General features: G+C 48.3%; 11 protein-coding genes across 11 annotated transcripts; 3 read left to right on the top strand and 8 right to left on the bottom strand.

Annotated features, from left to right (window-relative positions):
• Positions 1-1,601: 1,601 nt before the first annotated feature.
• Positions 1,602-3,621, top strand: FSST1_005605 (dihydroxy-acid dehydratase; the record flags this gene model as incomplete). The annotated part of the gene is made up of 5 exons (XM_083231898.1): positions 1,602-1,733; positions 1,788-1,885; positions 1,946-1,953; positions 2,004-2,111; positions 2,165-3,621. 5 exons carry the CDS (start codon positions 1,602-1,604, stop codon positions 3,619-3,621), a joined length of 1,803 nt encoding a protein of 600 aa, XP_083089035.1.
• Positions 3,622-4,091: 470 nt separating this feature from the next.
• FSST1_005604 (uncharacterized protein) lies at positions 4,092-6,616 on the bottom strand (the record flags this gene model as incomplete). The annotated part of the gene is made up of 4 exons (XM_083231897.1): positions 4,092-4,301; positions 4,353-4,952; positions 5,004-5,923; positions 6,127-6,616. The coding sequence occupies 4 exons, from the start codon at positions 6,614-6,616 to the stop codon at positions 4,092-4,094; spliced, it is 2,220 nt and encodes a 739-aa protein (XP_083089034.1).
• A 683-nt stretch (positions 6,617-7,299) lies between these two features.
• Positions 7,300-8,611, bottom strand: FSST1_005603 (mitochondrial 54S ribosomal protein uL15m; the record flags this gene model as incomplete). The annotated part of the gene is made up of 3 exons (XM_083231896.1): positions 7,300-7,870; positions 7,952-8,358; positions 8,603-8,611. The coding sequence occupies 3 exons, from the start codon at positions 8,609-8,611 to the stop codon at positions 7,300-7,302; spliced, it is 987 nt and encodes a 328-aa protein (XP_083089033.1).
• Positions 8,612-8,955: 344 nt separating this feature from the next.
• On the bottom strand, positions 8,956-9,822 carry FSST1_005602 (Metallo-dependent phosphatase-like protein; the record flags this gene model as incomplete). Its single annotated transcript, XM_083231895.1, has 1 exon — positions 8,956-9,822. One exon carries the CDS (start codon positions 9,820-9,822, stop codon positions 8,956-8,958), a length of 867 nt encoding a protein of 288 aa, XP_083089032.1.
• An 823-nt stretch (positions 9,823-10,645) lies between these two features.
• FSST1_005601 (nucleotide-diphospho-sugar transferase) lies at positions 10,646-12,370 on the bottom strand (the record flags this gene model as incomplete). The annotated part of the gene is made up of 5 exons (XM_083231894.1): positions 10,646-10,990; positions 11,038-11,446; positions 11,495-11,581; positions 11,633-12,031; positions 12,084-12,370. 5 exons carry the CDS (start codon positions 12,368-12,370, stop codon positions 10,646-10,648), a joined length of 1,527 nt encoding a protein of 508 aa, XP_083089031.1.
• A 1,654-nt stretch (positions 12,371-14,024) lies between these two features.
• Positions 14,025-14,519, top strand: FSST1_005600 (KIAA1143 family protein; the record flags this gene model as incomplete). The annotated part of the gene is made up of 1 exon (XM_083231892.1): positions 14,025-14,519. The coding sequence occupies one exon, from the start codon at positions 14,025-14,027 to the stop codon at positions 14,517-14,519; it is 495 nt and encodes a 164-aa protein (XP_083089030.1).
• A 578-nt stretch (positions 14,520-15,097) lies between these two features.
• FSST1_005599 (cytochrome c oxidase subunit IV) lies at positions 15,098-15,962 on the bottom strand (the record flags this gene model as incomplete). The annotated part of the gene is made up of 4 exons (XM_083231891.1): positions 15,098-15,259; positions 15,326-15,585; positions 15,644-15,793; positions 15,872-15,962. 4 exons carry the CDS (start codon positions 15,960-15,962, stop codon positions 15,098-15,100), a joined length of 663 nt encoding a protein of 220 aa, XP_083089029.1.
• A 1,020-nt stretch (positions 15,963-16,982) lies between these two features.
• Positions 16,983-18,107, bottom strand: FSST1_005598 (nitronate monooxygenase; the record flags this gene model as incomplete). Its single annotated transcript, XM_083231890.1, has 1 exon — positions 16,983-18,107. One exon carries the CDS (start codon positions 18,105-18,107, stop codon positions 16,983-16,985), a length of 1,125 nt encoding a protein of 374 aa, XP_083089028.1.
• A 977-nt stretch (positions 18,108-19,084) lies between these two features.
• Positions 19,085-20,020, bottom strand: FSST1_005597 (uncharacterized protein; the record flags this gene model as incomplete). The annotated part of the gene is made up of 1 exon (XM_083231889.1): positions 19,085-20,020. The coding sequence occupies one exon, from the start codon at positions 20,018-20,020 to the stop codon at positions 19,085-19,087; it is 936 nt and encodes a 311-aa protein (XP_083089027.1).
• Positions 20,021-21,577: 1,557 nt separating this feature from the next.
• FSST1_005596 (thioesterase-like superfamily-domain-containing protein) lies at positions 21,578-22,731 on the bottom strand (the record flags this gene model as incomplete). Its single annotated transcript, XM_083231888.1, has 2 exons — positions 21,578-22,387; positions 22,444-22,731. The coding sequence occupies 2 exons, from the start codon at positions 22,729-22,731 to the stop codon at positions 21,578-21,580; spliced, it is 1,098 nt and encodes a 365-aa protein (XP_083089026.1).
• Positions 22,732-23,570: 839 nt separating this feature from the next.
• Positions 23,571-25,796, top strand: FSST1_005595 (bactericidal permeability-increasing protein; the record flags this gene model as incomplete). The annotated part of the gene is made up of 1 exon (XM_083231887.1): positions 23,571-25,796. The coding sequence occupies one exon, from the start codon at positions 23,571-23,573 to the stop codon at positions 25,794-25,796; it is 2,226 nt and encodes a 741-aa protein (XP_083089025.1).
• Positions 25,797-26,517: the final 721 nt, after the last annotated feature.

The raw sequence follows: 26,517 nt of genomic DNA, 5'->3' as shown, positions 1-26,517 counted from the left end.
TGAAGTGGCAGATGAATTGATCAATCTTGATCATGTGTGGCTGTGGTCAGTTGTTATTCCCATTGACATGTTTCTGTTACCGGCATTGTATATAGTTGAAAGAAACATGTCAAAACCACTAGTCTACTTTGTCGGTGAATGTATAATCTCTACGGCCGAGAGACTACTCTGTCAGCTTCGGATCGGGCACAACCGAAACTCGCAAAGATATCCGATCCGAGGTTCGGGGCCTCCGGTGGAGAGAACGGAGTTGGACCCGGGGCTGAAGGTGCATTGAGTGAATGGGTCTGCTTAGGTCTGTCTGTGGAGCTGATGAAATGTAAATTACCGAGTCAAAAAGGTGTTGATGGATAAATTGTTGTTTCTGGCCTTGCCTTTTTAGCCGGACACTGTTTGGGGTGACAGTTGACCCGATGCTTGACAATGAAGTTATCGTGAGAATTACCTTGTCCAAGTCATGGTTGTACCTATAACATTACTCTGCACTCAAGATGACGTCTTTTGATCCAAAGACCATTTGATTGTCTGCTTTCTCTTGTCATTAAGCAGTCACTTTATTATAACAGCGTAATTCTTGAACTACTTTATAGTACTCTCCAGACCCGTAATTGCTTGCTAAACCAAGAGCTGGTATTGGTATATTCGGCCAAGCTTGAATGTGCGGGGTTATAGTTAGGTTTCATCAGCTTTGTACTAACTAGGTAATCGGGAAGTGGACTCCTCCTCGACAGCTACCGCAGCTTTTGTTATGTACATACTATGATGATCAACTTGCTTTGATGAGGGGTTGAATGGATATCAAGTATAGAAAAAGAGAGGATGTTCTCGTGACATTATTACCGAGTTTACTTGCTCGGTCCGGAAAAGACTGGAGCGAAGGATGAGATGAACAAGATGAATAATGACCTTAAAAAGGCAGCTTCTCTCGGTTCAGATTAGCAATTGATTTACTTATTCCTGTAATAATACCTATTCAACTTGCTGTCAGTGATCCACAGCTGCCAGTTGCCGTCACTGCCACTGCTGCTACTATTGCCTGTGCAATAATCATCGTCTCGCCTTTTTGTTCACTCCTCGCCACTTTCTTCCTCCACTCTCCAAGGGCAACAAGAATCTCGACCTCTTTCCTAACAATTTTTCGGAGTACCTTGAGAGCCCTTCACTGCTACAGAGAGATTTCGCTTACACTTATCGTCCCCCTCATATCAACACTAAAAAAGAGGCTTCTCCGCTCTTCGGCATCTGCATCTGCAACTGCAACTCGCACCACAATTCTTGTCTAATCCGACGCTTGTCTTTGGTCAATTTCTCTCTCTTGGCCCTGGCCTGACTCTCACCTTGAGATACCCCCAAAGGTTAGTAAAGTCACTTTGCTCGTGGGGTTGGAATCCTTACTTGGTTATGATTCTCGTCTCATGTTTCGTGCAACTCAACTTCAACTTCATCTCCTCATCTTCCTTTCTCTCCGTCATCGCTTTTGTGTTATGCAACAGTTGTGCTCTTAACTGACTCAGCTCTTTAGGCCACTGAATACCTGGATAGTACCCATACTATAGCTACTTCTACAGACTGGAGATATCCTCTCTTGATCAAACATCATCATGGCGGACCAAGTCACCCACGATCCCAAGCAATCAAGCGACTACATTCCCTTCCCTTGCCTTCCTCCCGGAGGAGCTCTCAACCGTTGGTCTACAAAGATTACCCGCGAGCATGACTACCCCGGAGCTCAGGTGCGTTATATCTCCCAAATTCACTGCTCGTTACTGACATGGCTTGGTGTATAGGCCATGCTCTACGGAGCTGGTGTCAAGGACCAGCACACAATGAAGAATGCGCCCCAGGTCGGTGTTGCTACCGTTTGGTGGCAAGGAAACCCTTGCAAGTGAGTCTTAATGTCAAGTGAATCTATACATCGAGTTGAGATGCTAACAAGCATGTACAGTACCCATCGTGAGTAACACATATAAAGAATTCATGGAAAACGTACTTATGAATAATAGTCCTTGATCTTGGCCAGATCGTCAAGAACTCCATTGAGAAGGAGGGCATGATCGGCTGGCAGTTCAACACCGTCGGTGTTTCTGACGCCATCACCATGGGCGGCGAGGGTAAGCAAAAACTCACCACACATAACAATCTCACTCACTCACTGATCCAACAGGCATGCGATTCTCTCTTCAGACTCGAGAAATCATTGCTGACTCCATCGAGTCCGTCACCTGCGCCCAACACCATGACGCCAACATCTCCATTCCTGGTTGCGACAAGAACATGCCCGGCACAGTTATGGCCGCTGCTCGCCACAACCGTCCCTTCATCATGATTTACGGCGGCACAATCCGCAAGGGTCACTCCAATCTCCTTGAGAAGCCTATCAACATCAGCACCTGCTACGAGGCCTCAGGTGCTTTCAACTACGGCCGTCTGCACGCCAAGACGAACCCTGGTGAACCTGGTCGCGAGAGCTCCGACGTCATGGACGATATCGAGAAGCATGCTTGTCCCGGTGCTGGAGCATGTGGTGGTATGTACACAGCCAACACCATGGCTACTGCCATCGAGGCCATGGGTCTTACTCTTCCTGGTTCATCATCGTATCCTGCCGAATCTCCTGAGAAGCGTCGCGAGTGTGAGCGTGCTGCCCAGGTCATTCGCACTACCATGGAGAAGGACCTTCGTCCTCGCGATATCATGACCCGTGCTTCCTTTGAGAACGCCCTCGTTCTGACCATGATTCTTGGTGGTTCGACAAACGGTGTTCTTCACTTCCTCGCCATGGCTAACACCGCCGATGTTCCCCTGACCATTGACGACATTCAGCGCGCCAGTGACCGCACCCCTTTCCTCGCCGATCTCGCCCCCAGTGGAAAGTACTACATGGAGGATCTTTACAAGGTTGGTGGTACCCCTTCCGTCATCAAGATGCTTGTTGCCCGTGGTCTTCTTGACGGTAGCATTATGACCATCACCGGCAAGACTCTCGCTGAGAATGTTGCGGACTGGCCTAGTCTGGACCCCGGCCAGGACATCATCCGTCCTCTTGAGAACCCCATCAAGGACTCTGGCCACATCCGCATCCTGAAGGGCAACTTTGCCCCTGGCGGCGCTGTCGCCAAGATCACCGGAAAGGAGGGTCTGTCCTTCACCGGCAAGGCTCGCGTCTTCAACACGGAGAAGGAGCTCAACAACGCCCTGAACAGAAGCGAGATCAAGCAGTCTGACGGCAACCTCGTCGTCATCGTCCGCTACGAGGGTCCCAAGGGTGGACCCGGCATGCCCGAGCAGCTCAAGGCCTCCGCAGCCATCATGGGAGCTGGTCTCTCTAACCTCGCGCTTGTCACCGACGGACGATACAGTGGTGCTTCTCACGGCTTCATCGTGGGTCACGTTGTGCCTGAGGCTATGGTTGGAGGTCCCATCGCTCTGGTCAAGGATGGAGATGAGATCACTATTGATGCGATTAACAACCGAATCGATGTCGACATTACTGACGAGGAGATGGAGAAGCGACGAAGCGAGTGGAAGCCCCCTGCGCCCCGTGTCACGAGGGGTGTGTTGGCCAAGTATGCCCGCTTGGTCGGCGATGCTTCACACGGCGCTGTTACAGATCAGTGGTAGATGGATGATTAGTTGGGATACCTTGGTAGATGACAGGATAAGACAAAAAAGTGAAATGATAATAGAAGATTTGATGACAAGCGGTCATTTGGCCATTATATTTCCACTATGCGTAGAGTGTAACGCCCTTATTGAGTAAAGGCCTTTATATACACAACAGCCATGATATCTATTATGAAATAATGTTCAAAACTAAAATGAATGAAGGGTATCGAGCACATATCTTCATGCTTCTTTCTCCCTACCACCGACTCCCATCTTCCTCCTAACCTATACACACCTGTCTTGATACAAAAGCGACACATTTTAAACGCAAACAGTAACTTCAAAAAAAGACAAAACCACAACCATCGCTTCTTCTTCTCTCAAATATTCAATTACCACCTGACATCTCTCCAATGCAGTTCGTCCCATACTTCAGACGCATCAATCGCTGTTTCAAATGAACTTCGGTGGCTCTCTGGCACATTCTAGTCACCCAGCGGCATGCCCTCGAGTTCATCGAGCAACCGTCGCCAGTTGTCTGCAAGCATCTCGGCATATTTGACTCGCTCGCCAGCCCAGTCCTGGTTCCATCGGCTCACGAGGTACTGTGTTGACTGGAAAGTGCTGAGTTCGTCGCGAATACACTCCTTGACGAAAATCGAGCGGTTGTGTTGTTGAACAATAGATTCCTTGTCCTGTTTCTTGTTAACAATCTGCCCAGAATGGGTTGGAAAGAGGTAATTTACCTTGATGATGTTTTCAGCTATACGGTCGATTTCACCAGCCTTGACCATACCTTCTGGCTTGGCTCTCAGGCTGGTAAGTTTGCTCTCGTTGGTTTGAATTCTTCGCTCCAAGTAAGGGATATTGTCCTTATCAAGTCTTTCCCGTCGTTCAAACAACTCTCGTACGCTTACAAGAGCATCTCGTTGGCGCTTGAGATCTTCCAGCACACCCTCGTCCCAACCACGGCTCTCGTCTTCCATCAAAGCCTGGCACGTTCTCAGGTGCTTGCTCATGGCGACGAGTCCATCGTTAAGCAAGGGAACTTCGTTGGTGTCTGTCGAGTATGTATCCTCAGACGTTTCGGTAAGCGAAGCCAGAGACATGGCGATACGAGCATGGTCAGCAGCCACACCCTCGGTTCGTTTGACAAGACGATCCATGATGTTGCAGACGTTAATGTAAAGCTCGGCGGAACGCTTGACGCCACTGCGTGTTCGGGAGAATAGATCTTCGAGTTCAGCTGGCAAAGAATCCTCTAGACCAGGTGGTAGTGCTCGATCGGTAAATTCATCCTGGACAGAAATAGTAGCTTGCTTGCGCCACACAGACAGTTCCTGATGCTGACATTAGCTTCAGCAGTTGGCTTATACGCCGAGACATGAAAAACTTACTGTGGGAACGGTCAAGAACATGACAACAAGCTGTTCTTGGTTAAGAACTGGATGCCTAATGAGGGCGTTCAGGAATCGTGCTAGACCCCTTCTTCGCTTCTCGATGAAAGCGCCATCGTTGGACAGATGACTGCCATTTACGCCTACACGCTTGGGTGGAAGTAGCGGCAAGATGCGGAATGGATATCTCTTGTGCAGACAGTCCAACAACCAGACAAAGTCGCTATATCTGCGAATAACTTTACTACCACGCCTCACGCTTGAGATTTCGTAGTTATGGTGCTGGAACATAAAGACTCCCTCCTTTTCGGGCATAAGAGTAACAATGACTTTCTCTTCAGCGCCACGGCTGACTCTACCGCTACTCGGATGATGGGGGAGACCCGGAGGAGGCTGCATGTTTGGGGTTGCTGTAGGGCCGGTGGCGAAGGGATTCTGAACAGCAGCAGTAGTTGGGGATTCGCCAAAGCCGCCTACGGTGGGATTGGCTCCATCGAAGTATCCCCATCCAGCAGGTCCCGTTACTGAGTTGGTGCTGGGCTGTCTGCGACGATTCGGCGAAGTTGTAGGAGGCGACGCGACATGAGTCAGAGGAGGAGTATCGATTACTGTTGTTGGGGGTGTTTGGCTGAAGGCGGCATGGCCATTCGTGTTATGGCGCTGGGCACCATTGGATTTGGCTGGACCGTGATCGTGGGTCTTGTGCATATCGGGGCTGCCCCATGGGTCGTCTTCGGGGTCTTCCATAGCTGGACGGAATTGCTTAGGCTGCGGCTGTGGCTGCGGCTGCGCGGGCGGAGTTTGCTGTTGCTGAGGAGGATTATCTTTGGGAGGCGTCTGAGGAGGTTTCGCAGAAAGTTCAGCAACTGGAGGTAGAATGGGCTCTGCAGTGAGACCTGCGAGCTTGGGTTGCGGAAGGCCTGTGATGGAAATGAGTTATTAGCTGCATCGAGTAGTAGTGTCCCCACCAACCACCGGGGGGATATGCCAGCACTGATGTGACATGGTATCGCATGGACCAGATGATAACGCAGCTTGTAAGTCTTGGCAAGCAAAAGTCATTTGCATGACGCGAATTCTTTCATGCGAAGTGGAAATCGAAGAAATATGAATCAATACTTACGTTTTCGTCGCTCATCAACACCATCAAGACTTATGATTTCACCTTCCTGCGCCAGGCCGACCAGGGCCAGCAGCACATTGAACTCGTTTCGACCTAGCTTGATATCCCCGCCACCTGGAGCGACCAAGGACATGATGCGAGCTTGAGCGTCGGCTCCGAGCCTGGCTGTAGCAAAGAGCTTTGCGATACCTCCAGAGGTGACCTGACCCCCGCTTCCATCTTCGCGCACTACTGTATCGAAGATCTCGATATAACTGTCGGGCACGTCGCTACCGGCGAGGAGGCTGCGGATGAGGTCGGCACGACTCTGCTGCTTGCGCGGCGTAGGCATATCCCAAGGTGAATCTTGGGAGTCGTCGTCGGCAAAGAGACTGTTTGATGGTTTGGATGCGGACTCTTCATCAAAGAGCCCAGCACCACCACGTCGAGCAGGACCAGTCGGGCTCAAGGCCGGACTCTCCTCAGTCGGCGACGAACCAAATAGCGACATTGTGATTTTGTATGTCGTGTATTTTGTTGTAAAGCTATCTTGCGGCGCGTACCAGTCTTGTTGATGTCGATCAGCTGAGTCGCGATAACTCTTGGAGCGATTGTATGTAGATCCGTCGTCTCGTCTAACGTAGTATAGGTAGGCGACTCGTAATTGAGGCCGTGAAAGAGAGAGGCTATTCAGCGCAATGGTCTGGGATGCGCGATAGCGAGCCAGCGATGTAACAAATAGCTACTGAAAGAGCTGAAGCAAAACCAGTAAGCCGTACAGCAACCTTAGCGACGAAATACACGCGAATTGAGAGGCAACCGGGAGGTTGGTGAAGTCATTCCAGGTGGAGAAGACTTGGGTCTGGGTCTGCGACATGACCTTTAACCCGGCGTCCGGACAGAGCTGTTGTGGAGCGTCATTGGTACGTACCTCGCTCCCACTTCCCACTTCTCCATGTGCATCTCCATCAAAGTCATGTCCTGTAACAGCTAAAATGGATGTTCCTGGCAACGCCACAAACTGTCAGTCAAGCTGTGGCTGACTGATCTCGAATATCGATGCATTCATCAGATTGAATCAACGTCTTCAGTCTAAGAGTTTCAATTGGTTGTACATTGCTTGTTTTCACATCCAAGTCTCTATACTCGGTCATTATAATACAGTTCATCAACATGCCATACCCCACACAGCTCTTAGAAAAGAGTCTCCTCGGTGGCCGCCTTCTCCTTCTTAACCTCGCTCTTAATCTTGTGCACACCAGGAACCCTGAAGTACAAACTGGGCGACTCGCCTGGCGCAAGTTGGTGGCTCAAGTATCCTCGGTGCGCAGGGTCACGATAGTATTCGATATCCTCACGGCCGGTGGGGTCGGGTAGTCGGTATCGGAACGGTGCGTCGCGGGCTGCGGCCAGCACAGTGTCAACGTGCTCCGCACCTTGGGGCAGAGGCTTGTCTGTGTTAACCGACTCGCCAGTCAAGAGTCGTCTTATGGCGAGCTTTGTGTAGTATCGGGTGATGACCTTGCCGCCGGCGCCTTCGATAGCGGCAATTGCTGAGGCAGAAACACGAGAGACCATAACATTGATGGGCTGCTTGAGAGTGTCTGCACCACGGGACAGAACCTTGACACCGTCCTTAAGAGTTCCGATAATCCCACACTCGATCAATTCCTTGGGAGTAATCTGTTTCGCGGGGTCGAGTCGTCCTTGGTCGATCCAGGCCTGGATTTGGTCAATGTTGACTTCCGACATTTGAGGGGCTCGGCTGCGGACTTGTTAGTCAATTGAACATTTTATCCCCCAAAACCTTCAATTTCGTGTCGGGGGATAATCGTAGGTGCCTCACTAGTTGCTGAAACCCTTTCGACCGTGCTTGACGATCAAAGGTGTCTGACCACCCTGGAACCATGGCTTGACTTTTCCGTGCTGCTTCTGGCCCTTGTGACCGCGACCAGATGTCTTTCCATGTCCGGATGAAGGACCACGACCAACCCGCTTCTTCTGGTGCATGGCACCTGGGGTGTTGGCGAGGCTGCCGAGGATGGACGCATTTCTGGTCTGGAGCGAGAGACCAGCGAGGTAGGCAGTCAGCGACGAGACAGGGGCATTTGCGGCCGTCCTGCAGCACAGTGGTGTGCTGAAGGGAGAGATTCGAGGTGGCATCGTCTTGGAAAGGGCGCCGTGGCCGTGAGTTTGGAAGTTGATGCTGGCGATCTCCAAGTCGACAGTAACCAATTTTTTGGAGGTTCCAGCCTTAGCGCATCAACGCCAATCCTGGGGCGGTAGATGCCTCAGGCCACCAATTAATTCCCACCTTGTATACACTTATAACAAGTTTAAAATGAATACATCAGAAAAGTATAATAATATTCCTTAATTAAATGAAATATAGAATCTTACTACTTCATACATGTATTAATGCTCAACGCTTAACAATTGTTCTTGATCATCTGAGAACTTGTAGTAAATCGGCTAGTGTAAGAGCTTCTTGACTTACACGAAGCATATTCTCAAAAGACTATAGCATCCTTTTCACAAATAACGTTGAGGGGGTTGCTCAAAGTCATAAAATATGAGACTGTTGGTAGTAGTTCTTCCGTTGAAAAATTCTGGGCTTGTCTGTGTCCGCTGGTGCCTTTTCATTACCATTGCATCAAGTTGTGCCCTTTTAGTTCTCCCGACATACGAATTAATATGTTCCTAAGTACTGATAAATAGGTACCCAGAGTAGGTTGAAATGATGCATTATTATAGATATATAGTAATTGATATATAATTGACCTTGTTACCCAGACTCCAAACTCAGTAAACACCAACACCCTTCCTTAGTCCGAGAGAACCACCTATATATCACAACTCAACAACCCTCTCATCACTAAACCCCTTTGTATCCTCCAACGTAGGCCCTTTGTACCCCAGAACATATCCCCTCTGATTCGCAACAACCCTCACACCACCCTTCTTAAACTCTGTCGTGTAATGCGTATGCCCAAACATCCACACCGCAACGCCCCTCGCAAACTCCCTCGCTTGAATGACATCCGTCGAAAAAGCAGTCTTGAACGGAGCGTTCGAATGCTCGGGCTTCGAAGACCCTGCCACGCAGGGTGCATGATGCGTCACCACCAGAACGGTCCGCTGGGATTCTGTAGGGAGATTACCAAGGCATGTGACGGTTTCGCTGAGATACGCGAGATCGCGGGCGTGACACTCGTTATGCTTGGCAACGGACCAGCCCGAAATCTTCTTGTAGTCCGAGACACGGAGAGTGATAGTTTCGGCTGCCGAGGGATGGATCTTGGACCATAACGTTGCGCCGACGATGGTGAGCTTCGAATCAGGGTCATCCCAGCGGTTTCGATCTAGAATCACAAGTTTTCCTTCCAGAGTCTCCTCCTTCTCCAATTCTTTGGCCTTTGATATGCCATCTTCGTAGCCCATTTCGTAGAACTCATGGTTACCAAGAACTAAAAAGACCTTTTCGAAGCGGGCTGTTTGGCGAGCAAGGAAGGGGAGGAACATGCCATAGTCGACCATGCGGCCTATATCACCGCCCAGAATGAGAAAGGGCGCTTTGACGGGAAAGTCGAAAGTCGCGTATTGGCGATTGAGCTCTAGATGAAGGTCTGACATGATCTGCACTTTTCTCCCGCATGGTTCCCGGGGAGGAATCGCAGGACCGAAGAGATACTCGGAGACACGATGCAATGTATCCATTGTGAAATAGAGTGATCAAGAGGCTTCTTCAGAGGATATCTGATATAGCAGAAGTGTAAGTTTGTTGATGTTAGAACCGGTCACCCATCAAGACATCCAAGACTATATACCTATCTAGGTAGGACTCAGTCCTTGTAAGGCAGATCATGAACAGTGGGTCTGGCTGGAATTGTGGTGTTCAGCTGAAGGCAGTGCTGTTAGTCAAGGGCCTCCAACGCCACGACCTGCCAGCTTCTGATTGCCTACGCTACCTCTGAATCAACACAATCGAAACCTGGCTGCAAGGTGTTTGGCTTGAAGCTAGTAATGCGAATGCTGAAGTAACAGCTGGGGCTATGGTCTTCATGTATATAGACAGTTCAAAACGTATGAGACAAAATTCAAGCAGACGTTAAATCTAGGAATGAGCGATCTCTCATCCTGAATGTATCATTAATACCTTGCAGGTACTCTCAGAATCTCTTGAGTACAAAACACATCATCTATCCGAACATGCAAAGACCTCCGAAACCGTATATGGAGCAGATTCCACACAATGCATCTGCCATGTCCTGTACTGTAATACAGCAGCGAACGAGCATTCTGAACGAAATATACAGGCGAAAGCCTTGTAACAGCAACGACCAGATCCTCTTGTTAAAGCAAAACGCCGCACCCGTCTTTTTTTATCCTATCCCCAAATGTGTAAGAATCCCCGTGACTTGGTCAAATCGAAGTAGCTCATGCCCCTGAAGCGCCGTTGATAATCGAAATGCTCGAATATGGTGTCATCTATCGGTCCATAGTGTACAAATACTGAAGCAAGCTTGAGTATTCGAGCGCCTTAATATGGATGAGCCCAGCCGCCAGCAACGTCGACCCATTCAGCCAGACAAGATCCTTCCTTGCCCTCAACATCGACGACATCTGTATCACACCTACAGCGGCAGCCAATGCCGCCCTCTTGCACGTCGTCCCATTGCTCCCAGTAGTCATCTTCCTCGAATCGCTTGTATTCCGGGAATGTCGTCTTTTCTAGGTAAGGCTCACGAGGGAGCTGCTTGTTGGGTGCATTAGCAGGGCAATGCTGGATTGTCGTGTGTCGATACCCAAAGTCTCGGAAGTAATGGATGTCCTGGGGTCCAAGCAGAGCGCCAGCGGCAAGGGAGTGGATGGGAGCATCGCCCCACTAAGGAATGTTAGCATTGTTATAAAAGGGAGGTTAGGCTTGCATACTCGTTCCATCCAAAAGCCACCACTTCGGTCCATCATTTCAAAGAAATCCTGATACTCCTTGCTGCGGAACCAGCTGAGCTTGGCGATCTCGAAATTAGACCAAAAATGGCACATGTTGTAGGCCTCTCCCTCCATTGACTCGGGGTCAATCGTATTCTTCTTCTTCCCTGTGAGGGTATCCCAGAAACTGTTATCGTTTGGAGAAGTATCGCTTTCCTTGGTCGAGTCTTCCTCATCGTCCTCAGGTGGTTCGACAAACATTTCCCATAGGCCCTTGGATTTAATGTTGTTGAGTCGCTTGTATGCAGAGGCGTATCGAAAGATGTTGGGGACAGTCTCGCGAAGCTCTTTGACGGCAATTGTAAAGCCATATGTTTTGTTTTGTTCAATCATCTTTTGGAATGGGTCGCTGTTGCATGTTAGCAATGCATAAACCTTGTGGGAAGAACAAACATACTATGTGATGTCGCAGAAGTAGCTGATCTCAGGCTCAACTCGCCAATACCACTCATACTTTAGCAGTAACGGATGGTTAAAGAAGAAGCTACATGCGCTGTTAGTTACGCTGCTGAAGGGCAAAGTTGCCTCAACTTACCCAGAGTAGAATCTACACATCTTGTGGTAACTCTCAAGACCTCCGTACATGACGGCAGCATCACCCTGTTTAGCAATGCCTTCTTTAACAACCTTGGGATCGATCCAATCCGGGAACCCCCACATGTCAGGTCCAACCTTTCCAAACTCAACTTCGCCCGAAGTGTGGTTTCGAATGGCCTCTTTAAAATTGTCGTCGAAATCGCCGTCATTGAGGAACACATAGGGGTAATGGTACCATCTGTTGAAGTGTCTCTCGACCGACTTGATGGATTGTAATACACCATCAAGCTCCTTATTTCTCGCTAATATCACAAAAGCAGCATTGGCTCTGGGCTGGCTGGTGTCGGGCTGGGCACAGCCCTCGACGAACACCTTGTCGTACTTTTCGCTAATTTTCCTTTTCCTCTTGTTAGCTAGGGCCATGCCGAAACCGGGGATATCAAACATACCGCATTTTAGGGGCAGCACCTCCTGGTATAAGGAAACCCCTGCCTGGGGAACTGGGATGGCTGACGAAAAGAATAAAAATAAGAATTAAAACAAGCATAGGGAAAAAGATAACCACGCCCAGAGGTACAGAAATCGTCGAGTTCCCCTTTAATCGCAGCGGTCTACGGAAGAAGGCCATGCGATTGTCGACAGCCTTGTTGTGTTTGGAGTCCCTCTTCTCATCGAGGGGTAGTTGTAGAGAAGGTTTGCTGGGAGCCACCCTGGTGGCCCTTCTGATCAGGTCCATGGTGAGGAAGAGCCTACCGCGGCGGCAGGTTGTGCGATTGATGGCAATTGTAGTCGGGCGGACATGAATTGCGCCGTATCGTGGCGCCTGCGACGGCCGTCGAGGACGAAGAAATAGGAGGTCGAGAGTAAGGAGGAAGATGGGTGTTGGCGGACGGGGCTCTCGTAACTACCGTACGTATTCGTAGGCCGATCGATCTGGGGGTAGGGTGGGACCAAATGGTTGGGAGAATTAGGTAGACGCAATCGCAGTTTGGTTCAGTCGCTGAAAGAATAAACAGTCGTGGTATCGTTTGTCGTGGCTCGTCGTTCGGATCGTGTAGTCCAAGCAGGTGATCACCTTAACTTAGAAGATGGAAGCAAAGAGAGTGGCCGCAGCGCCTCGAGATCTTGAAGGATTCTGGATCTAAGAAAAGATGTACAGTGCAGATGGACAAGGGAACGGAATTAAGTAATGAGCGGCAGGGACCGACCACGTTCCCACGCCAAAGTCAAAGCTACTAAGGTAACTAGAGAGTAAAAGCCAAATCTTGGACCCAGCAAAGCAGGAAACCCAACTCACTGACGCGTCGACCGGCATAGATGGGACAGTGGGGCACATACATGGAACTCCTTGGCGGTTGATAACGAGGGACAAGAATACAGCAGTAGTTATATGGATACTGTAAATCACCAATGAAGAAGGGAGTGTTTGTCTGACAGTACAACAAAGCAAGGGCGATTAATCATACCTAGGGAAATGGAAGCGATTAGATAAGACTGACTCTGATAAATGAGGGCAAGTCTTGGTTTAGGAAGGGATAACAGAAAAGAGGCAGAAGAAAGGGAGGGAAAAAAGCACAGGTAACGCATAAAGACAGGAGACAATCAGGAGAATTCATCATGGGTTGAGATGGGGCAACCATGATGTGCTAGACTCAAGAGATTGGAGTAGTTGCAGTTGTAGCACAGTGACTGATATTGGCAGTTTATTTCATGCACCTATCCCCGTCCGCATTCAACTAAAATCCCGGGCCCGGCTGCCCTGGCCCAGCAGGTAACTGCTATTATCCCAGGTCATGATTACAGGGGGGCCACGGGCTCGTCCGTACCCAATAGGCCGCCCTGCTTTTTTTTTTTTTTTTTTTGGCTCAATCCAATCAGACACCGCAACTTCATCTAAATGAAAAGGGCGGAATATCCATCATGATCTCCCGGTCCGCGTCTTCATATTGGCCAAAAGTTTCCCCTGTCAGGAGAAGCAGAAAAGAAGAAAAAGAAGCCAAGGATTCGGTTATAATTAGGTTCTCACCACTTGTCACTCACCGTAGATACTAAGTTTCCATCGATCTGCCTTAGTTTATAGTGGACCTGATAAAAGCAAGAAATTCAGTTTCATCTCAATCTTGTCTTTTGGCCAGAAAAGTAGGTTTGGCACAAGAGCCCCACTTGCATTGCGCTTGCATGCAGATAAACCATTCTTTGCCTAGAATAGTCTAGACTGACATTTTGCTCGTTTGTGTTTCTGGATCCAGGTTTTATGGAGGATCAAAAGACGGTATCGAAAAGCTGACAAAGAGCTGTAAACCAATCGTTGACAGCTTGTGAGAGAACCAACCACATCAAACCTCCAGCTCACTCACTCACTCACTCTATTTCATCCAAACTTTTCAATCATGGCTTCTACTCCCAAGATCAACTCAAAAAATCTGTCGTACGACAACGCAGCACCACCATTCCTTGCGGCTCTGCGCGCCCAAGCTGCTGGCGCAACTGGTCCCGATCCACTACTCGCTGCGCAACGTAGATCAGCCAAGAAGCGCTCCAGCAGTGAGGAAGCCGAAGATGTACCGCTTGTCGTGGACGAAGACGGGAACGTTGTGAATCTTGAGGTCGACAAGGACGGCGTTGTCAAGGACACTGGAGATCACGATGCGGAGCCGACGGTTGTGAAAGAAGCTACCAAAGAGTCTGAAAGCAAAGCTGCTATCGGGGGAAGAAAGCGCAAGGTTGGAAAAGTCGTTGGCAATGATTCTGATGAGGCCAAAGCTGAAGGTGACGGGGCGAATAAGAAGAAACAGGACGTTTCTAATAAAGACGCCGCCAAGAATCGCAAGCCAAAGAAGAAGACCAAGAAGATTAAGTTGAGCTTTGATGAAGACGAAGGCTAAACGACAACGGCGAGCATAACAGCATCACCCTTACTCAAGCATGCAACAGTCGTTCATCTGAGACGGTCTTCATGATCACTAATCGAGACGATGTCATTACACCAACTCGACATCCCAGGAACTAGACATCGGGGAATTCACAATAAGAACAACAGGTATATGAAGGCATACCGGAGCTTGTTCTCTTATTTGGAAAGGATATACATATCCCATCCCATTTCTCATGTCACACCATTTCGATTCGTGGCCATGATACTCCGTGTGAGAGCTGCCATTTGCAGACTGTTTCACCTCAACCAACGAAATGACATCACAACCCAACTATATACTGTGAAATATCCTGAAGCTCGAGAACTACTCGGCCACAAGTTTAATTAAAATTAAATTAGTTTCACATCTTGGAGAATCTGTTATATAGTCAACATCAACTTCTGCAAGCTAACTTAGTAAATTGACACAGGGAACAAGGCACCCTAATCTACACAAAATGGATCCTCTCCCCGGGGCAGCATCACACCCGTCTAGTTTTCACTTGATACTGCAGCCCAATCTCCTCAATGTCTCTCGGCGCAATGCATTTATTTGTATCGGTACTCAGGCTTGATGTAATCGGCAAAAGTCTTGGGCTCCTCAAACTCAGGAGGGTGGTGGTGGTGGTGATCGTCCTCAGGACCGACGTAGTCCATCTTGTAGACGCTGCCGCACTCGGGGCATCGCTCGATAGGGCGCTCGCGGGTGATCTTTAAGTTACAATGTCAGCAATTCACTTCCATCTGTCCGGGGGTCGAAAAAGGGTCAGGACTCACGCCGAGCCAGGTAACACTGTGAGAGTCGACAGGGAAACCAGTGCAACCAGCAAACTGCTCCTCACCAGCAGATCGGACCATGATGGGGTCCTTCATCGTTCCGAGGCGGGTGGCCTCGAGAGGGCGCATGTCGAAGATGTCGACACCCTCCATCTTACCGAGAATCTCCAGACGCTCGAGACCGGTGGCCTGCTCGAGATCGGTAGGGACGGTACCGGGGGCGGCACCAGGACCGAAGAGATCCTCCTCAGTCTGGATCTCTGTAATAGTGGAAGCTTTCGTCAGCGAGTGTTGCATATCACGTCACGGTGCATCGACCGAGGTTACGGGGCGCGCCATTGAGGCTGTCGACGGCGTTGTTATCAATTGACGTACCCTTCAGGACCTTGTAGGATCCAACCTTCTTCTCGGCAGTGCCAGCAAGAGCAGCAGCCTGCTCGCTGGGGGTGGTAGGGCGGGTGGCATCACCTGTAGTCGGAGCAAAAACACTAGTCAGCCATCATACGACGGATACCATTGGCTGTGGGGAAAGAAAGAAATGCGTACGGCGAGCGACGGAGGTGACAAAGGTGCGAGCGACAGCAGGTCGGGCGGCGACGCGGCGAGCCGCAGTGATGGCGGAGCGTTGCAGGAACATTGTTGTAGTTCTTATCGGATCGGGTTTGCGCCTGGCAATGAGGATGACTCGGGGATGCGAGGTAGAGGGTGTTGTCGAGGGATTTGTGAGGGATGGGCTGATTTGGGTCGAAGTTGGAACCTGGACCCATCCGGGCAAGTCAATTGTCCAATTGAAGTTGCTGTATTCTCAGCCACGTGACCTTCAAAGCTCTTGTTGTAGTCGCTAAGCAAGGCGGATCACGGAATCGTCATCTAAAGCTTTGAGCTCCAAAATCCATCACATCTATCTTGGCAACATGATTATATAGCTCGAATGGAATGAGAAATATCTGGTTGACCATGTTCTATCATTTGAATTTGCAAATATCACCTTCAGATCTCACACGCTTAGTCATAACATCTGTTATCTATTCCATCTTAACTCACTACCGAGGCTCACTGACGAAGATTCATCAACTCATGGATTTTATTAATGTCTAATACTGTTACGAACGAAGTAGCAAGCTGCAGATCAAACCTGAGGACAAAAGAACATATTCACGTTAATAAAGTAATGAAAGATAAATCTGTAGTATATACTATCATAACCTACCTACCTAGGTACCAAGGGCGTGTAAGTGACGAACGAACCATAATCCAAATACACCAAATACGGTCATCTCATCGGGTTTATATGTACTTGTGCTATCATGGCAGTATAAAGATACTGTTTAAATCATTTTAATAACGAATACTGGCTTGCGAAGCTTATAAAAAATCAAAACAGGGTACATACTTACTACTCATTAATTTCATAAACACATGTAGCAAATACGCCGATCACAGTAAAAACATCTTCGACTTGTGACTATAAAACCTCCTCAATCTTTATTCTATAGCATAGTTGTAAGCGCATCGTCTAAAAGATGATATATAGTAGCTCTCACAGCTCCCCACTCACTGTTCCTGTAGAATTATAATAACTACCTACCTAGAAAATAAACCAACAAAACTGTTTTACATAGGTACTATGTTAATTCGCCTCTCCCATAAGAGCGATTTAAGGATCGCATTTACTTATGGGAATTGCATGCTGCATAGCATCCCTTGCCGATTCTGCCATGATCTCTTTGGCTTCACTCTGCATACGCCTCACGACCAAACCAGCATCCTGTACATCATGTATAAGCCCAACAGCCGCACCCGCATACGTAGCTAGTCTCCCCTCTGGTCCCCAGCCCTTATCGCCAGACTTGACAGCTTCGTCGTGCCGCTTCTTCAGCTCCTCGAAATCAACACCAGCCTGGTGATCGTGGAAGCTTTGGTTGACGATCCCACGCGGGCTGTACTGCTCCGGCCAACCCATCGTGCCGCGAAGATGATTGTAGAGCATGGTTCGAGTAGTGCATCGCGCTCCGTCCGTGGCTCTTACGACTTCTTGCTGGTAGCCTTTACTGATGCGCGCTTCCGTGGTTGCTAGGAAGCGGGTGCCCATCACTGCGCCAGTGGCTCCGAGTGAGAGTACCGCTGCGACTCCGCGACCGTCTGCAATGCCTCCTGCTGCGAACATAGCCATGTCAAAGTCTTGACACTGGTCTGCGATTTCAGGAAAGAGGGCCATTAAACCCAGGCCGTCAGTGGCTCGACCATGGCCGCCTGCTTCAGCACCTTGGATAATAAGAGCATCGGGGCGATGGTCACTCATGGCGATTTGGATACTCTCCTGTACGGTACCAATCTGAATCCAGACTTGGATATCGGGGAAAGCTTCACGTATCCGGACCGTCCACTCATTCAGCTCCTCTTGACCTCGACGTGGCGCAAAGAGCCACGCTGCGCAAGGCTTATGCTCTTGGACAGCTTGGACAGCCGACTTCAAATCTCCATTCCAAAGCTGAAAGCCAACACCAACTGGGAGATGATCGGAGTAAAAAGCGGATGGCAGTGTTTTGGGAGGCGAATTGTGTAGCAACTCCTGCACAGTAGCTAGGTCCTTGGATGTGTCTTCAGGCTTTGCTCCAGGACCAATGAAGCCCAATCCTCCGGCTTTTGAGATTTCTAGAGCGAGTTGCGGTCCTGACATGACGCGCATTGGTGCGCCGATGATTGCAGGTGAAGTTGTCCATGGGAACTGGCTTGCAAAGCGAGCTCGACTGGCTTTGACAGCTGCTTGACGCAAACTCATACCTGGCTAGTTTAGTACAAGTTAAATATGGCCGATATTATCTGAACGTTGATTCACTTTACCTGTGTGTTTGATGGTGTAAGTTCAGAGTTGAGATGCAGGAACCAATTGAGCTAAAAGTCTCGACTGCACGTGGTTAGTGGTAGACGGAACAGTTATCTCTTTATGATCTCAAGTCAGAAGCATTCGATCAGGTAGCTAAACAGTATTTAGAGGGTGGTTTCAGTGAGGATAAAACTACATGGACAAGTTACCCTTACATCGTCAAGACTTCAGACTCATCCCGGCATAACCGACATACCCAGTATACCCGATCATATAGCTGTAAAGCTTACAGAAGCAACAAATTCGGGATCAAATGAGGACATACAGTTATTAGATAAATCATCGAGACTTTCTAATTATTATAGTTTGCCAAGTCGTTTTACAAGCTACAAGACTATAGTGTCAAAATGATACCACAATGCCATTCACTGTGATACAAACAAAATCAGCATTGCAATATTATCGGCATCAGGTGGACGTTGAAAGTATTACGAGAGTTTCAATTGCAATAGAGCCCATATTTCGATAAGGCCTAGAGTCCCTAGTGTGTACTGAACCCTCCTTAGAGATACAGGCTTATGGAAGAACTATGCGGATGATCATCTCAGTTGCGATCAAATAGTGGGAGGGAACAGACGTTGTACAAAAATTTGCCAGACAATGCAGAGTAAAACTGGCCGATGTGAACCGGTATCCGTGTGCCATGAATAAAGCTTCCAAAATCCTGATAGCTATCCCCCATTGCCAGCTTGTCACCTCAATGCGAATGATATACGAGATAGAAGGCGTATGTACCGAATAGTTTCATTGAGCTCAATTGGCACAAGGAAACGAGCCTTGGACTTCATAACAAAAAAACTGAGTCGAGATGGATTAGCTAACAAATAAGGGGATTGTTCTTAAACTACTCACATCTGATCACCGTATGCTCATTACTTGGGGTTATATTGCGATCCCTGACGAGTTTGTTGCTGGGCTCGGAAGGCGTTGACGCCATGGTAGGTGCTGGGTTGAGAAGATATCTTTTGACGTTTCTCAACTCGAGAAGGATTGACTGGCCTCTGTGCCAAAGGCGATAAGGGCCTGGCTTTGACACGAGAAGTGGTCGTAGAAGGTCTTTTAACCACCTTGTGCTTATCGCTGGGCTTGCCGTAGCTGTTCAGGCGGCCCTGATAACCAGCTGATCGAATGATGGCTGCGCGAAGTAAGGGATCATGATACGGGCGAGGGAAAGAAACCGTTCCAGGTCCTTCGAAGACTTGAGAGATGATGGTTCGAATATACTCGCGACCACTCTGCGCTGCAAACAAAAGTTTCGGCTGAAGTTTCAGCGCGACTCGCCATCGGATGAAATCCCATGGATCCATAGTAAGCTCCTTTCGATCTTGGAGATATTTCAGATCCGATACCTTGCAGGCAAGCTTGTACATGATGTCCATGTGACAAAGCCCGTCCGCAGGTAGATGGTGCTTGGAAACCAACTGGTTAGGATGATAGTTCGTCTCTTTTCCGAATATCTCTTTGATCTTCTTGTGCTTGCAGACATTGTCCGAATGGATCTTGTGCTCTTTTGCGGCGCGCTTGTCTGAAGGATCGAGTTGCCGTCGCACGCCCGCTTCAGCTTTAGCCTTCTTCTCGTTTTCCTCCTGTGCAAAGAACGATTGAAGAGAGAGCCATCCCGACTTCCAGTAGTCGTCATTTTCAGTGATCTTGCGCACTGGAGTACCGATGAGACACCTTGGCGCAGTGTATGTCTTCCCATCGGAGCTCACTGCAAAGACCTCATCTGCACGCTTCTGTAGCATCCGATTAACATCTTCAGTTATTACCGGACCAGGTTGAGACTGGGACCCGATACAATCGGTCATCTTGAATAGTCTTGCTTGCGTAGTAGTATAATAAGTCCTGGATTTGCAGTTAGCATATATTCTAAGATTATAGAAGGGCTGCTTACAGGGAAAGCGTCTTTCGATCTGTGGTTGGAAAGGCAATGTAGCTTTTGGATAGTAGGAGCCTATCCTATGACTTCAGTAAAGGGGAAGTAAGGTAGATAAGTGCCAGAACTGCCGGGTCAAAAAGAGTAATTAGTATAGGCCAATGTATAGAGCACGGCAAGAGGATAGAAATACAGTGCTAGAGAAAATGAAGCAAACTTATCAAGAGTTTCGTTTCTTAGCCGGCATAGGGGAGCCACGCGCAACAACGAGTATCTTGATAATTTAAAAGAGGATTGTCATGTGCCTTGTAAAGTAGAAGGGATTAGCAATAAGTTTGTATAAAAGAAAATGATGTTTGGGGAAGATAGGCAATAATCCGTTTAAGGTGAAAAGTAAGGAAAGATGGAAAATTTTGGTGGTACACCTTGTAAATATTATGATTTGGTGTTAAGGATTAGTAGTGCAAGATGGCTAATGCGTTAGGTAGGCAGACCAAACACTTACCAGCAGTGAATCAGTCTGCGGCATGCTCTAGCGAAATGGCAATGAATAGAACAGGAGAAGTGTCCTTCTTAATAGCTGCCTCGTTTCTCTGTTTGTTTATTTGATGGTTAGTAGTGATAATAAGAGGAGATAGGCAATAGGCTTACCCCTTTTTAATCCGATGTGGTATTTAAAGAAGGTTATTTAGTAAACAGAGATAAGATATAATGCGCTGCTATGCAAGATCTGTGTTAAATGTCTGTAGGTGACATATACCCGGGGAAGCCACCAAGCAAGCAAGTGCAGAAAGGGAAGGGTGCGTTTATTCATGTACTGACCAGCTCTAGAGGTATGCTCAAAGGTTGCCCGAGTGTGAATATTTGAATGCGAAGATCTATCCGGACCTGTGTCACTGCTGTGTTTGCTGAATGTAAAGTTGAAGGCTTGCAGGAAGATGGGCATGACTTCTTGGAAGTTCAGCTTTTCTTGGAGTCTGGATGGCGTTGGTCAATAGAGCTCGTGCCTAACAATGTATTATCCAGGGACATACTCAGTCGGTTAGATCTTACTGCTCTCAACTCTCACTTTGACTCGCGAGGGAACGAAGTGACGTACTGGAGCAGCTTTTGTTGGGATAAACAATTATTCCTGGAGCCAACGAATGTCAGTCTTTATGCTGCAAGGAAATGTTGTTCAGTGGGTTAGGCGTTTCCCAAATCGAATTACGCAATCCCGAAGAGAACGAGGGGGTGACTGGAGCCTGAAAAGAAAATCTTTGTGAGGAAGAGCTCTCCTCTTCTCGTGAATCACAAATGGAAGGCACGATCAGAAGGGATAGAAAAATATATAACACCCACTTTCCAACTGTTTTAGTCCAGATAAGTCTTTATATTATTGACTGTTCAGGGTAATGTGTCATCACTGGTTGTATAGACAATATTTTACTTACTGGACGCAATCAACTTCTGGTCGCAAGGCCGATGCGAAACTAAGCTAGCATCATCTTTACAATTTTGTCTCTCGCTCTGGCTTCGTTGCCATCGGCAGTACGATACCATCCTGATAGCCAGTCGCGACATGCTTCCTCTCTGGACTCCATATCAAGCTCTCCATTGCGCCTCTGCCTGCGCTGAAGCGTGGCCAAGAAGCTTCTTGTATCCACCACTCACTACCTTCCATGACTGCTTCTTCGGCATTGACGTGAACGTAAAAAGAATAACTCAGACTTGCTGCAATGCCCAGATCGTGACCATAGCCCAGGTGGTTGCCGAGCATGAATAGACTATTACGGTCTGCCTCGAAAGCATGGCACAGAATATGTGCGTTAATATCTTGTCTAGAAAGAGGCTTGAGCAATCGATAGTAGATCAATTCTCTCCGCTCGGGTATTTCCTTATTGGCATTGAATACAGACATGTCGACTTTGTACATGTCCAGAATAGGGAATGCCCCATGGCCTTCATTCGGAAACTTTGCTTTCAGGGCATCAACGTCTGCCTGTGGACATGGATCCCATTCGTCGGGATTCCTTGAGGAAAGAATGTCTTTGAACCTCTCCTGAGGTGGGATCCCTTGGATTTGAGCAGTACTAGGAACTGGTCGTTTGAAAGTGATGATACTCGTCAAGCAAGCGTTGCCTAGGGGCACTTCAGAGTCTGATTCGGGAAAGGGCCCTGATGGGTTTGTCGAAGGATGCGTTGGTTGACGAGCGTGGACAAGGCGTGTAGAAAATGAACGACTCGAATGGACCTCTGATACATCGAGGATGAAAGGGCGATCTGAAAGTCCGGGGTTTGTAAAGACAGCATGAATGGACTAAATAAATACTGTGAGTTCTTTGATCGGACGGACTATAAGGGGGTTCGACGCACATGTATGCCTCTCCTGTTTCCTATCCGTTCACTCTTATCTTCTTGTTCAACTACACGGGCTGCTGCAAGAGAGGCTTGTGTATATACCACAGCGCCATAAGCTCCTCTTGTAATTTTAGGCGGCGGAATACCGACAGAGCCCCATGGAAGCTCTTGGCCTGGAGTCCAAGCTGGTTGGCGACTCATAAATCTTTGAGTGGCCTGTCCCCTGGAAGCGTCGTCTGTAAGTCTGGATAGCTCCATGGCTTCTTGAAAGGATAACCGCTCCCATTCTTTTGGCGTTGTCATCAAGACTCAAATTTTGTTGATTGAAATTATACAATCAGAATAAATGATTCAAGTATTACTCGTGTTCGCTGTTCAGTCTATTCTGGACTCCTTGTTTGCGCTCCTTTGGTTTCCCACCCAGCTGACGATGCCGAGGTCCACCGACCATAGTCCGTGGTTAGTAACCGCGGGCCGTTCTGTTGATGATGAATCGCCGAAAAGTAACAACATCCATATCATCCTTAACGTTGACTGCAATTGTCACGAGAAAGACGTCAAGACGATTGAAATAACATTGCGACTCCTTCTACATCGCCCAAAAACGCTCCTGATCTCAGGATTTGCTGCTAAAGTGAGTGTCCATACCAAGCAAATGGAATGGGATAAACGGAGAGGATGGCTTCTTCTCACTCTCAATTGTTAAGAGCGGCAGTGGCAATTCATTAGGTATTTTTTCTCAATATACCCATCGCTCATCAGCATGCTTCATGATGCGATTTGGACGAATTCGTTGTAGGCGCATTCCCATCATAAGCCCACTCATCATCACTACAAAATAAGACATCATGAATGCGAAATAATGAATTCCCATTTGACCAATCATCAAGATCGTGGCTGTTTCCTTTAGCGTTTCACAGGGGGTTTGTGGTTGCCTCAAGCCTAAAGCTAGAGGTGCAGCCAGGATCAGAAGCTCCGATTAAGTCATGACGTCGTTATTATCGTCACTGTCAAAAGATGGATATGAGTCTCTCTTTCTCACTTTTCTCGTCTGTCGTAGCAACCACTCCCAAGAAAATACTCACCAAGTCATTAAAACCAATAAATTCAACACAGGCGATCAAATCCTGAAGTTTTCAAATATGTTGTCATGTTTCGGCTGCGGTAAAGACCGTGAAGAGGCAGAGCGTGAACCTCTGCTGCCGCGTTACAATGACGACACTAGCTTGCAGACGCGACTGCATGAGAAGCTACATACATATCAAATGCTACGCGCCATATCAAAGGGTTATATGCCAAGCAATGAGCAGCTCATCATCCATCTGCGAACTCTTCTCTCCGCCCAAATCTTGAACCCAGAGCGACAGGAATTGAGCCCTTCAGGACGAGCTCTCATCAGAAGCATCAAGCTGTGGATCACCCAGTTCATCCAAGTACTACAGCACAAAAACAGCCAGGACCAGATCCAGGACTTTATCTGGTACCTCACCAAGGCACGTCTGGATGTCGATGTCGCCCATATCGAACAGAGGGCTGCCAGAGCAAAGGTTCGAGCTGATGCTGTGGCTACTTACAAGAGCTTGCAGACTGTCGGGTCTCTCCTCTTGACCAATTCCGACTTCCGAATCTTTTTATCCGATCTCAGTACCGTAGGAAGAGAGGTACTGCGAGATACTGCCTTCACCTTGTCCGACGTCTCCAAACAAGCTGGCGAGGCCATCAAGCCTTCCAAGGAGGAAGAAGAAGCCCTTAAGAATGCAAATGGCCATGAAAAGTCAACCGCACCCCCTTCAGACCAAGACCTCAAGAATGAAGTTGCAGATGTCGGCGAAACTGTCAAGGATAGTGCCCTTGAGGTAGCCGATGGGGCAGCACAGAGCATCAAGGAGCACGTTAAAGGCGACGAAGGCGATGCACTTGTCAAGCGCCTCAAAAACACTGTCTTGAACCTTCGCAAGCGAACAGACTACAAGGAATCCGTGTCGACACTGTCGCTCCTGATTCGGCGTTACCTTCTTGCCTACTCGCACGCGGCTGCTGCGACAGTGGAAGCAGTTGAGGAGGATACCAAGCCTAACCCAGAGGCTGACAAGGCAGTCCACAACTTCTGGTTGTTCATCACTTCTTTGGGCAAGCGTGAGCATTGGGACAATGTTCAAAAATCCTTCGAGGCTGTCGTCGACGACGGAAAGACCGATCCCAACTTTGATGAACTTGTGAAGCAAATTGGAAACATGGTGCAAGATATGTTTAGTGACCCTGACTTTTTTGACAACATCGAGGAGAGGTTTCAAACCCTGCGCAAAAAGTCCAACGAATTGACTGCCAAGTCTTCAATCCGGGATGATCTCGACGCATTGCTGTCTAGTCTGTATGCTGCTTTTCGATCAATCTTGGATGACCAAGACATTAAGCAGCTCATCCACACAACTGAGAGAGTTGCACTGTTACTTTCCCCTACCGGAGAGTACGCCAATAGCGATCTGGTTACCGACACTATCAACATCTTTGTTCCTCTTCTCATCCAAGCTATCCAGTATATTCCCATTCCACGTATCGAAGTATCTGCTCCAGCAATCGACCTCCTGCTAGAGAATCTTGTCCTCGAGCCTGGCCGTACAGTTAATTCCAGCTCATTCTTACCCTTCCAGCTCAACATTTCAAACTACAATGACGTTCAGGTGAAGAAGGCACTTCATGGAACACAGTCTACTATGACCTCCATGATGAAGGTTACTGTTTCTGGCCTTTCTATCGCTGCTGACGACTTGGGCTACTGGTTCCGTCTGCACTCTGGTCTTCTCCGCATGGTCGACCAAGGTATTGCTGGATTTCACCTGGACAAACGTGGCGTTGACATTACCCTCGATCTGGAAATCGGCAAGGACCGCCTGGAACAAATTGTCTCTCTGCGCAACGTCAATGTTAAAATCCACCACCTCAACTACACACTGAGCAAGTCCAAGTTTGCATGTCTGGCTTGGCTTTTGAAGCCATTTATTCGACCTATCGTGCGAAAAGCCCTCGAGCTCAAGGTTGCTGCGGCCATCGCTGAAGGTTTGCATTTCTTGAATAGAGAAATGCTCTACGCACGGGAACGCCTCCGAGCTACCCGCATTGCGGACCCCAAGGACATCTGGACATTCACTCGAGCTGTTGCTGCACGTCTTGTTCCAGCGCCTGATCCTAATATTGACGCCCGCGTTGGTGTTCAGGCAGGTCAAGGTGTATTCCAAGGACGGTATGCTCCTGGAAGTCTTGTCAAGCTGTGGGAAGAGGAAGGTAGGGATGCGGAACAAAAGCTTTTCGAGTATGAGCAAGGAGGATGGAAGAATGATATTTTTGATGTTAGCACAAGGCAAGTTTGATTACGATTTATGATACACCGTGTACGCTAGTATGGTACGGTATGATACGCTCATTAGCTAGTTTATGCAGGCAGGACATGTTGGAGTTGCTGGAGTTAGTCTTGAGGATGCCATGGAGTTCAAGCAAAAGGCAGTGGACCGGATGGCGTCGGGTTAAGCAAATTATTTCTTACCAGTCGATGGTTCAGTTCAGGTGACTGTATTGGTACAAACTTTTAGTTTTGGAATGTAGCGTTCAATAAACACCATGAAACAGCCAACTGGTTCACTGCTGTATCGGTGGCGGAATCAGGCAACGTAGCATATGAGATCGACATGTACATAATTATGCTCCGATCGTCTCAGCATGAACGAAACACACGGATGCTACGGTACAAACATGTACGGGTGTGCATTTGGCATTACTGGATGTGATGTCTCATAATAACCCTAGAAATAGCGACCGCCTTTTGGTAGGTCTTGAGGCTGAATACCCGGACTCACAGAGTCGAGATAGGCGGGGAAGCAATAAGTAGGGATGGTCCTGGATCTGCAGTTGCTAATGGAGCGGTTTCAGCAAGACATGATGGTAGTCTAGACTTGTTGTCTGAGCATCACCGTTGTTGGGATAGGCTATCCATTGAGTGGCATACAAATTACAACGCATGGGGGATGTGATGAGTTTTCTGGTGGCTTGAGCTTGTCACGAGGGTTGATGCAGTCACGAAATGTTATTCTGTAG

Source organism: Fusarium sambucinum, chromosome I, assembly GCF_050947815.1.
Source record: "Fusarium sambucinum isolate potato_lamoka chromosome I, whole genome shotgun sequence".
NCBI classification, from domain to species: domain Eukaryota; kingdom Fungi; phylum Ascomycota; class Sordariomycetes; order Hypocreales; family Nectriaceae; genus Fusarium; species Fusarium sambucinum.
This window is presented reverse-complemented; position numbering and strand designations above follow the sequence as displayed.